Source organism: Eretmochelys imbricata, chromosome 10 (assembly GCF_965152235.1).
Source record: "Eretmochelys imbricata isolate rEreImb1 chromosome 10, rEreImb1.hap1, whole genome shotgun sequence".
NCBI classification, from domain to species: domain Eukaryota; kingdom Metazoa; phylum Chordata; order Testudines; family Cheloniidae; genus Eretmochelys; species Eretmochelys imbricata.
In genome coordinates, this window is record NC_135581.1 from 6,662,215 (window position 1) to 6,674,161 (window position 11,947).

The following is an 11,947-nucleotide window of genomic DNA, read 5'->3' on the forward strand; positions in this document are numbered from 1 at the left end:
AATTGCTCTTTGGTATTTAGACTTTGCTTTCAACAATGGGCTTTGACTGAGAAGAAAGCCTGGAATTTACAAACCCGACCCCTGCGTTGGCATTTCAAGAAAACAATTTATTTGTGTATATTCTTTTTCTTTCGAAAGCCATGAATTACAGAACTTTTTTAAAAAAACAAAAGGGGCACTTGAGGCCGGGTTTTTTACTTGTGACACAGAAACCAAATTTTCTGCTAATATGAAATCCCTGGGAACCTTGCAGGCAAATCTTGTGCTGATAAAACCGCCATCTGTCATTAAAGTAAAAGTTGAGGAAAGGAGGAAGGGGACTTGGGAAATCTTCCTCCCCATCCTCAACCCAGATAACGTTGCATTGCTTAAAGCTGCACCCAGGATCTGAAGCGCAGGGAGACATTTCTTACTCTAATGTATCAGTCTGTGTAATTCTTTTGCGCCTGCTTGTTAAATGACGAGAGAGGGGAATTCCATTTGTATGGGTCCTGCTGCAGCTTTTGAAGACATCTCTCCCGGAGTCGGTTGAATTAGCCCTTTTCAGCACTCTCATACAATTAATTACCAAATGTTGGCATTACAATAGATTTCTTTTCCTCTTTCAAGGGTGATTTTTGTTAGTTTCCTGTTCATCTGTATTACTTATCAAGAGAGATGAGCTTGATCTCCCTCTGCAGAACAAAGCACCCTGAACTTTGGGGATGCTGGCCTTTGAATCCACGTTTTGTAGCTGGCCCACTGAGACAGGGAGTCATCAAGATCCAAATGCATGGACTCAGCCTGTGCCAAAATCCACAATCCCGGTTCATTAATATTAATGAACGTCAGAATAAGCGAGCGGGGAAGAGCCACCATCAAATACTTTCTCCTCCACTAGAACGTCCAGTCTGAGCATCTAATGAAAATAGTCCGCCTTAAAGCCAAGAAGAGTTCCCATCATGCACTGCTCTTAAAGTGGTAGTCTAGGAGAAGTGAGGCAAAGAAGCAGTGGTCAGGGGAAAGACCTTAAAAAGGTAGCCCCCCCCCCCCGCCCAATCACAGCCCCAATATTCATAATGGGTCAACCCCCACCAAACATTTTGGAAGTTCAAATCCAGATCCAACTCTGTGGCTTGGGCCTGTCCCTGTCTGTCTGTTTTGTGGCGATTTTTACCTAAGGCATCATCTCTTTTTCAGTGATGAACCTGTGTTTTCCAATTTCACAGCTCAGTTGACCAATCAATAAAGATATCTAGTGACCTGGCCAGGGTCACCACAAAGACATTATCGATCTTTGCCCCGCTGCACTATGAGCGTCCTAGGAGAAGAGGAATTTTTTAAAATGCAGAATGAGCAAATCATACGGTAGAGGAGAATTAAAAAAAACAGTGAAATATCCTCATTGGCAGAGGAAGAATCCCTCCTCTGGACTTACTGCTTTTACATATATAGAGCCAAATTCTGCTCCCAGGTATGCTAATGTAGATCCCAAAGCGACAGTGTTACTCCAGGTTAACGTGAGTTAAACTGACATCATTAACTAGACATTACTAACCATAGCTCAAGTTTTTCATCATGCTAATTTAGTCTGACCTCCTGCATAAGCCAGGGCAAAGAACTTCACGATGCAATATCTGCATCAAGCCCATAACTTCTGTCGGCAGTATAATATCTCTTGTAGAAAGATATCTAGTCTTGACTTATAGATTGAAAGTGATGGAGAATCCACCACATCCTTAGGTAACTTTTTCCCATGGAGAATTAAATACCCTCATTGTTTAAAATGTGCACCTTATTTCTCGTCTGAATGCGTCTAGCTTCTGCTTTCATTGGATCTCGTTATGCCTTTTTCTGCTAAATTAACAAGCTGTCTTCTGTCAGAAATCTCTTCCTTATGTAGGTACTTGTCAACTGTGGTCAAGCCACCTCTTATCTTCCTTTTGAATCAGCTAAACAGATTGAGTTTCTTTTATCTCGCACTGTGTGAGGCAGGTTCTCCAGACCTTGAGTTCTTCTTGTAGCTTTTTTCCACATCCCTTTTCGTGTGTGGACATCACAGTTCTACATCCCCTCCCAGTAATGATGGCACTAATACTGTATACAGAGGCAATATCACTGCCCTACTCCTGCTTTGAAATTCCCCTGATTATATATGCAAATATTGCATTTGCCCCCTTAACTACAGCATCACACTGGGAACTCCTATTCACCCCAACTCCTTTTCAGAGTCACTGCTTTCCAGGCTACAATAACCCATCTTATAAGTGTGACCTACATTCTTTGTTCCTAGATGTATGACCTTGCTTTTGGCTGTGTTAGAACCCATGTTGTTTGAGTGAGCCCAGCTTACCCAAGTGATCCAGGTCAGTCTGTATCACTGTTCTCATATAAATCGCCGGTCAGAAAGCATTTGCAATCAGTTGCCAGTATTGCTTGTGATGGGGAAGGCAAAATGAAATTCAGCCACAGCAGTGCTATTGGTCGTACAATGTGGGGCCTTTGCTGTCAAAAACACAAACAGAAACGGCTGACAAATACATAGGGCGCAACGGATGCTATTTGTACATACTCCCTTTTCTGGCCATAATCACAATTTACAATCCATGAAAGAATCTACAGTGGAAATGAGACATTTGCAGAAACGTGAGGCACAATAGCACAGCTAAAAGAGAGCATTTGTTGCAAGTCGAACTGTTTGATTTTTCTTTGTATCCCCCACAGTAGGTTAGACTCTGCTCAGTCACACCACTCTAATTCCGTTGGAGCAACGCTATAGATTTTCACTGCTGTGGCTGAGAGCAAAATCTGATCCAATCTGTCAAGAAGATCTGGGTTCTTCTTTTTTTACTTCATCTATGGAATGCACATTAATTAAACCCAGGATTGGACAACATACCCCCTTCTTCTCTTCAAAGCTTGGAGCTCTGTACAAGGGAGATTCTGTGCCAAGAAAAATGTGAAAAACTCCCTGTTCCCTGCTTCATTCTGCTGAAGGACAGAGGCTTCAGTTTGCTGCTGTCTGGGAGTTTAACTCTTCTAGGGGCAGCAGCTCCCATAGAGACTTTTGGGTGCAGCTTTTAAAGGCGTTTCTGCTGTTGTCTAAAGGGGATTTTATGATCTAAACAATAGTCTAGTGTTATCATCCCCTGAAAATATACAGCGATTGTAAAGGCCCAGAGAAGGGGAACAAAAATGGATTGAGTGTGGGACCTGCAGCTGACAAGAGCAGGGAGAGATTAAATACTCAGGAGCCCCATTGAAGTCAATGGAGCTGTTCCTAAGTCAGGTCCACACTTGACCCTTAACTTATTTAGCCACCAAAAAAAAAAGTGGGAGGGGGAAGAGTCTTGACTGAATTATTCCAAATGATACAGGCTGCAGTGAAAAATGATCAGTCCCTCTTTTTTAACCCTGTCCCATAATACGGGAACAAGGGGCTCTTTTGCACCTCAGGCCATTACTGGCCGTCCATTCTGAAAAGAACTGTTGGCTTATTGGCACTAGATTAGATCTGTGGTTATCTCCCAGCCGGAAGGAAAGAAAAGTGAGAAGAAAAAGAAAAGAGGAAAAGTCGGGGGGGAGGGGAAGGCAAACAAAAATGTAAGCGCGTCTAGAACCGGGCCGAGAGACACTGGTGGAGCAATGCAAGGCTGTTGACTGCCCTAAAGTAGTCACGTAGCTAAGCAGAGCACTGCAGCCTCCCAGGCTGTCGATCTGGCACCTTCGTCTCGGACTGGAACTCACCCAGATGATGTCCCCTTTCCAGGCTGGCAAATGTGTCCATTTTGTCCTCTGTCTAGTACATAAATTAGCTGGCATTTCCCTAATTCCAGAGTTATTGCTTTGGATGGCAGGAGCTGGCAGGAAAAGATAAGGACTCATTGTCCTGGGAAAGGCATGGCAGAGGCTTAGCTTTGTGAGAAATTGCTCTTCCCAGGCACCCGGGGATGCCCCAGTGCATTGTCTACATGGGCGGCTGAAATGCCAAGGGGCAGGCTGGCAGTGCGGAAATGGAGTCAGAGCAGCGAGAGGTCCAGGAGGAGCTGAAGCAGGTTTCAGGAGCAGGAGAGAGGAGGCCTTCTGCCTTTCATTAACGCCTCTCACAGAGCCGACCGGCAGAGGGTGGAGAGGAGGTCGTCAGTCACAACGCTCTGTAGGGCTTGGTTTTGACTCTACGTCCTGACAGTGGATTCGGTAGCTCTGTGGGCCAGGAGCTAGCATCCTGCTCTGATGATGATCCTATTAGCACTTCTGGAGCACTTTCCATCTGAGCCTCCCAAAGGGCTTCACACAGGAAGGTACGTACCATTCGCCCCTGTTAGATACAGAGGGAGAATCAAGACACAAAGGACCTAATCCAAAGCCCATTGAAGACAACATGAGACAACCCTTTGATGTCACTGGGCTTTGGATCAGGTCCAGAGAGAGGTTATAAGACCCACTTGCTCCAGATTCACACAGCAAGTCAGTGGCCTCAGAGGGAGCAGAATACAGGCATGAATCTAGGCCTCGACATCCCTTCACCAACAGGGTGGGCCCGGCTCAGAGGAGCCAACACTGCTACCTCAGCATAGCCTCTGCGCTGCCTGAGAGGCACTGGGTCTCCCCATGGTTCCCAGTGTAGGGCTGCACCTTCAGGACACAGCTGAGCCTTTAACAAAAACAGCCTGCGAAAACCCCTGTGAGATGGCAAGCTCGTTCTGTGGGTGGGGAAACCGAGGAACGCAGCGGTTTAGGTCATCAAAAGATCTGTGGCACAGCTGGGAACAGACCCCTGATCCCCAGCCCACTGGTGCTCAGCTACCACAGCGACTAGATTAGGTTAAATAGAATAGCTGGAACCAAAAGACTCCCCTCAGTGCAGTACTAAGGAGGGTGATGTCCTGAGCAGCCAAAGCAGGGAGAGGCCCCAAGCCATCCCTCCCAGTGCATGCTAAGCCCATGCCTTTGCGTGACGTACTCCGTTCTGTGGAGTCCTCCTGGTGGCCTGGATGTGCTCAGTAAAGCTGCTGGTCTTCCGCCTCGCTCCTGAGCCTTAGCACGTTAGTTCAAGGCTCCCAGTGGTTGGAGATATAAAAGGGAGGCAAATAGGGTGGCAGGTGACCTGCCAGAGCCCTCCATGCATGGGTCTCCCTTGACTGTGTGGAACAGCAGCATCCCGCTCCCTGTTCCCCAGCCCCACGCTGGGGAACGGACCAGCCAGGGGGATGTGTGCGCTGTGCGGGTTGTCCCCCCGTAGCCCCGTGGGGAATCCACTGTAAAGGCCGGAAACGTTTAGGCTGAATTAACTTGTCTGGGAGCCCCTCTGGGCCCAGCAAAGTCCCTCTCCGAGATGTTCCACAGGTAGGAAGGTGGGACCAGGCTGCTGGGGAGACAATCCAGGGGTGGGAGAACAGATGGCCCTATCCTGCCCCTGATCTGCAGGTTCTGTCGCTGCATCCCCCGTTTGTTTCATAGGAAAGAGCTCCACAAGACAGCTTCCCGGGGCTTCCCTTCCCCAGGCTCCTCCCCACCCTGACTGTCCCTGGCAGCGAGCGGTCTCTTCCCACTGACATTGGAGCCACAGCGAATGACTGATTACGCTCTCGTCGCCAGTGAGGGCAGCCGGGTGGGTTTTTTGTTGCTTTTTACACCCGGTTCAGACAGTCCCAGCGCAGGTCAGGGGGAGGCTAGCGGATAAACAGAGCCTGTGCTGAACTGCCAGGGCAGAACCGCCTTCGGTAAACCTGCCTCAGGTCACTGGCTGCCAGGCCAATGATTGCTGGCTGTTAGAAGATTGGCTGGATCACACGGGTCTGTTGCTCCTGGAGAGCCCAGAGAAGGCATCCCAGGCCCTGGCTGCTGTAGAAGAGTGTCTGGACACGATCTCACCTGCCTCGTTCATCACAACAACAATAATGATTCATACTTAGCCCTTCTCTAGTGCCTGTCCTTGCCAGCTCTCCCGATTGCTGGGCTGACCGCAATTACCGTCCTACGAAGGGACTGTAAACAGGTACGTTTAGTTGCAGAAGTGAAATGACTCGCCCAAGGCCGCGTACATAGTCCCCCTCCTATGCTGTTCTGCAGCTTTCTTTGGCCAACTTCCGCACACCCTCCCTCCCCCACCTCCTCTGCCGGAATGGGCCTCTGATTTCTTCTTCAGACTTCGGCATCTGCTGAGGCAATGGATCACCGAAGCCCCCTCTTTCCAGTAGCTTGAGGCATGCTCCTGTTTAACACAGAGCTGAGGCGTAGCACGCAAACAAGCTCAGGAGTAAGGGGGAAAGCTGCCGAGTTCATTGCTCGCCGTGTGCACCATCAGCCAGACACATCTCTGCACGTCAGGAAGGCTGCGCAGCCACATCAAGCAGTTTTTACTGGCAAGTCTCGGCTGGAGTCGAGCCGTTTCTTGGCTCTCCTCTTTTGCGAGCCGGGTGTCATCAGGGTAGCGAAGCCAGGACTCGCTGTTAGAGATAATATCCGCACATGTCATCTTTAAAGCTCATAAACTGGTGACCACAAAACATGACTTGGCTAATTGCACTGGCATTACACTGGGAGATTTTCCGAGCTGCAGTTCTGGCGTTTGTGAGGAACACTGTTCTTCATCTTTCGATTGACACGTCACTGAAGCCGGTATGTACATGGAGAGATAGGATACCAAGATGGGAACTACCAGTAGGCTATCTCAGGATCTTGGATTTGTAACCCTTTTCCTTATTCCCCTTCCCTACCTCCACTTTGTTTTCCATCATCACATCATGTTTCTACTTAGACTGTGAGCTGGATAGGCCAGGGTCTGCCTCTTTTGCCTGTTTTGTGGTACCTAGCACGCTTTTAAACACCATAATTAATAATGCAGCAGAGCCATGAAAAATGTTTGAGAATCTGCCACCTTATAACTGATATATGAAATATATAAAATCCTATATATAAAACCGATATAGGAAATACAGGGCAATTTCTAAAGCTTCATGTGCATTAAGATTCAGGGTAGTTCCTACTATGTCACACTTATGGGTGGGTTCAGAGCTCCAACAAGGCCAGAGGGAACTTGCAATAGAAGATCTTGTGGGGAAGCCTCAGGAACAGCCAAGCTCAGGTAGGAATCGCTTTGAGTCTGAGTGACCAGTTAAACCCATGCCCAGGACAGGGATAAGTTTGGACACCTATTCAGGGTCTGTGTTGCTTCTTGAGGAAGAGATAGGGACTCTGCCCATTCTCCATTGGCAACGAAATCTAAAGCTGGATTAACAGACTGCTTGGTTTGGCTGGGGCCTTGGTTTTTTATTTTCCATTAGAAGAAACACTGCAAATGAGATTTAACCCAGACGGTTTTACCCATTGGCTGGCGATTTAACCCATTGATTACAATAACAGCACACAGCCAGGAAATGTTAAAGGTCACTGTTGACTCCTGCTGGGTCAGAGGGAGCTTTTGAAATGAGGCAGGTGCCTGTGTAGGAATTGAGGTGCCTCACTTCAGTGTCTTATATTTGAAACTCTTCCCCTTAATCATCATACAATAAACTTTAACAAACCACTAACGGGCTTAAAATCCAAACCAAGGCCCCGATTCAGCCCAACACTTCAGCACACGCTGAACCAAAAGCGCATACTTAAATCCCATTCTGTGCTCAGTGGAATTGGGCCCTAAAGCCGCACAATGAGCACAATGGGGTAGGAGGGTCCTATGCAGACACTGACAGTAGGTAAGACACAAAACACCTGTGGGTGTGGGTGGCTGAAGTGGACAAAACCACCTGAAAGAGAGAGGGTACCAGGAAGCTCTAGAGATGAAAGACTCAGGGCGGCCCAATAATTAGCCACTGGCCATTTGTTTCCCTTTTTTGCTTGTGTTTAAAATGTAATGGAGCAATTATGGTTGTGACCTCAACTTGCCTGACCCTTGTTCTGCTTTCTTCTTATGTAGGTAGGGAACCTTGGCCTACTTTTTATGCTCCTGTTTTTTATCTATGCTGCCCTGGGAGTGGAGCTGTTTGGAAAGCTAGGTGAGTAATGTGCTTGACACTGATTATTTCATCCAGTCAATATTTATTTGTCTTTCTCCGTTTCCATTGTTTTCTCTCTCTCTCTCTCTCTCTCTCTCTCTCTGGTCCTTTATAGCTCTGAAGATTAAAGCTTTCTCTTGATCTCAGGGTCACAGCTGACACATGAGAATGTAACACAGACCCTTTCCACACCACACATACACACACGCAGAGTGTTCTGACCCTGCTTCCAGCTGCAGAGGAACTGTTTACTGCCTAAATATAATAATCTTGCATGGATATATTCACTAAGGCGGAATTTCACTGCTTACAGCCCAACAGATGAGTCTGCAGAGTTGGCTTAGAACCAGGTTTATGTTGGAGTAGCACCACAGTGAACTTCTCACTCTTCAGATCTTCCGCTGCCCTTAATTATTTCCTTTTCCGATAGGTTTTGGGATTCTGTCTTGTTTATAGATTGTTCTCAAAGAGCCATTTCCCCCTTTCTCAATCATCACAAAGCATCAGCTGTCTTAGCGACTTACCACCGACATCGCTTATTTACCCTGCTCAGGGGAGGTCTCTGGCACTGCAGAAGAAATGGCTACATAGTCACATATGTACTGCCGTCCAGAAGAAGAGCAGGAGGCGTTAGACAAGAAAGGCAGCATAGTCCTGCTTTGCTGCCAGCTTCTTGGGTGCTGGGAAGAGAGAATACCCCCATTCCAGATCGGTGACTTCCCCACCAACTCTTGTTGACCAAAGTCAGGAGACATCTACACTGGGATCAGAGGTGTGACTGCAGCACCTCGCTTTGATTGAATTAGCTCAAATAACAAGCAGCGGGAGTTACACAACACTGCGCGGGCCCCTCGAGACGCTAGCTCATGCTGTTGTGGCTTTGCTGCTATTGTTAGTGAAGCTAGCTAGATCTGAGCTAGCTCGGGTATGTCTGCACATGCTCCCGTCACCCCTCTGACTGCAATGTAGACATAGCCTCTGTGTAATGTACTTTCACAATGTGGCTCTCTGGCTCCCTCTAATGGATGGACCACATAGAGGTCTGTGGGTCCGTCAACACTGCAGCTGGAAGCGTGTTTCCCAGCTCGGGTAGACAGACCCGTCCGCGCACTAGCTTGCTAAAAATAGCAGAGTAGCCATGGCGACAGCTTAGGTGAGCCACCCAAGTATGTACCCAGGGGATCCAGGTGGGTTTATACTCGGGCAGGTAACTCAGGCTGCTTCCCATGATACCCCCGGCTACAATGCTATTTAGCATGCTAGCCCGTCTGTCTGCCTGGGTTGGGGGACACCCTCCTAGCTGCAGTGTCGACATACCGTAAGAGTCAGGTGATTGCTTCATGCTAACAGTGCTGCATCTTTTAGCTCAGGAGGGAAAGATCATGAATTTAGAGGCACGCATGCTTTTAGGCCCCATGTTCAATCCTCACAGATGACAGCCCATCTAGGGGCATCACCAACCTTCCATTAAGCATGTCCGGGAACACAACAGAGAGACTCTCGCCTAGCCAGCTCCACAGCACTGTCCCCTTTCAAGTGTGACAGGCCCAGGGGGCAAAATGGAAGAGTCACATCCCAGGCATACCCTCGGTATCTCAGTCACAGATTGGGAGTCCCACACACGTTGCTTGGGAAGCCATTAAAGCTTTGATTTAGGACTCACTTTTGCATGTTCTGACTCTAACAAAGCTTCAGAAACTTCCAGAGCAGCTGCTTCCTCAGCCCGTACGGATGGAGAGGAAGGTCTGATCATTTTCAGATGGGCTTTACAGGGTGACAGCCTTGCTTAGGGCCTGACTGAAAAACCTTGTAGGGCTGTGGTATTTATATGAAACAGCAGGAGCTTCAGAAAGCTATGCAGTTAATGATGCTGTTACTCCAAAAGCAACATATTTTGCACTGCTGTGATGCTTTTCAGTGTATGGATTTCCATGCACTTTACATATATGTATTCCCCATAATCCTGACTGGGAGATCAGGAAGTGTTAGTAGCTCCATTTTACAGATGGGGAAACTGAGGCACAGAGAAGGGCAGTGACTTTCCCAAGGTCACCCGATGAGTCACTGGCACAGCTGTGAAAGGATCCCTAAGTCTTCTGACTCCAGTCCCACGTTTTAGCCATTGGACAATGCCTCTTGGGGAGTTGTGTGATCATTCACATCAATGCTCTCTACTGATGTGTCTAAATGACCCCGTTGTTTTTTTTAAAAATGTTGTTATAGTAGCAGCTAGGGATTCACCTGAGATCCAGGCCCCCTTGTGCTAGATGCCGGACACATACAAAGTGGAGAGGGTCACTACCTGGAAGGGTTTCCAATCTAAATAGACAAGACAGACAAAAGGAATATTTTTATATTCCCATTTTACAGCTGGAAAAACTGAGGCCCAGAGCAGGTAAGTGACTTGTCACACAGTAAGCATGTGGCAAAGTCACTAACAGAACCCAGATCTCCTAGGTCCCAGATCAGTGAGCTACAATTCTATTCTCTTTTACCTGCCATTGCAGCTGTATATCTACAGTACAACATCTAGGCTTGTGCAGCAACTCTCCAGAGAGCATCATTGAAAATGCGGTGATTCCTGTGCCAGGTATCTCTGGTAGCAGCAGTATTTATTCACCTATCCTTAGACAGAAGATACTTGAATACCTTAAAGACTAAGCAGCCCTCTCTGCAGTTCTAAACCCGTGCTGTGTTTCTATGCACACTCCATGCCAGCTCTGTGCAATAAACAATTGCTGTGTGTGGTTTGAGATTGAGACTTGATCCCAGCTGCGACGAGCACCCAGCCAGCCAGCAGACCACTTCCACTTCCTGACTTTTATTGGGAACAGTTTGATTTTTCTTCTCTCAAGCATGGCTGGTCCATGTCTGCCACAAAAAAGCCCAGCTCCCTCCTCAGTGAGGTTGGTGGCCGGGCTTTTTTTTTTTTTTTTTCTTTAATGCACTTCAGAAATAAATGACGAATAATGAAAGGCTCTTGCAAGACAGATCGCTGCCTGTCCTAATGAAAACTTAATGAGCCTGTGTTTTATGTACAAGAGGATGTTTGGTGTGTGCAATTTACATGCATTAGGATATTAAATCTCAGGGGGAAAAATATAAAAATTGCTCATGTTATTCCAGTAAAATATCCCTTATGGGAAATGTGCTCTGTTTAAAAAAATAAAACAAGATAATCAACACAATGGAGAGAGTAATAGACAAGCCGCAGTGCAGAGCAGCAAAGAGGGAAAGCAGTGTTCGTAACCAATCGTGCAGAGTTAGCTTACACGGTCTTACTTCGTTCCACTTCATTTTCAGCGTCGTATATAGTTAGCACTGCCTGTTAAAGGGGTCTTGGAGGGCGAAAATGCAATCAGGTTTGTACCTATGGCAAGTTACTTAATCCTCAGGATGTCTTCAGAGATTTTACACACATGCCCAGCAAGCCAGACTACTCCTAGTCATAGACTTGGCTCTTCCGTAGCACGTTTCACCAGTAGGGCTCATAGCAGTATCATTATCCCCCTTTGTGCAGCTGGAGAGCCTGAGGTGAAGGAACTTGCCCTAAGTCACCCAGCAGCAGAGCCATCAGCAGAACCCCACGTGTCCTGAACCTCAGTCCAGCACTCTGTCCTCTAGGCCACACTGACTAGAGCATGACAGAAATGTTGGCTCTCCAAACCAGGACGATTGCTTGGGGAGATTAGGGTGAGGGGAAAATCTGCTGCAAAAGAGCATGTTGCCTCTGAGAACAGAGGAAGGTAGAACCGTCCGTGAAGATCGGCTTGCACTGCAATTATGAGCTACGGACCACATCCGGGGGCACGTTAACATGCCCTTCTAAGCTCCAGGATCCCCCACAAAGCTAGACTCCGATTCCAAGGCTGCAGATTGTGAGCTCCTTGGGGCAGACGCTGTCTTTGTGTCCTGTCTGTACAGCGTCTAGCATCGTGGGGTTCCGGTGATACAAACAGTAACAACATCCT

The 11,947-nt window shown here is 47.5% G+C and overlaps 1 protein-coding gene across 1 annotated transcript in view; it reads left to right on the plus strand.

The window, feature by feature from the left end:
• CACNA1H (calcium voltage-gated channel subunit alpha1 H) overlaps positions 1 to 11,947 on the plus strand; it is a 478,708-nt gene that overhangs the window by 448,732 nt on the left and 18,029 nt on the right. The window contains exon 29 of the mRNA XM_077827747.1: positions 7,898 to 7,976. Coding sequence (XP_077683873.1) covers positions 7,898 to 7,976 — 79 coding nt within the window. The remainder of the gene's footprint in view (positions 1 to 7,897; positions 7,977 to 11,947) is intronic.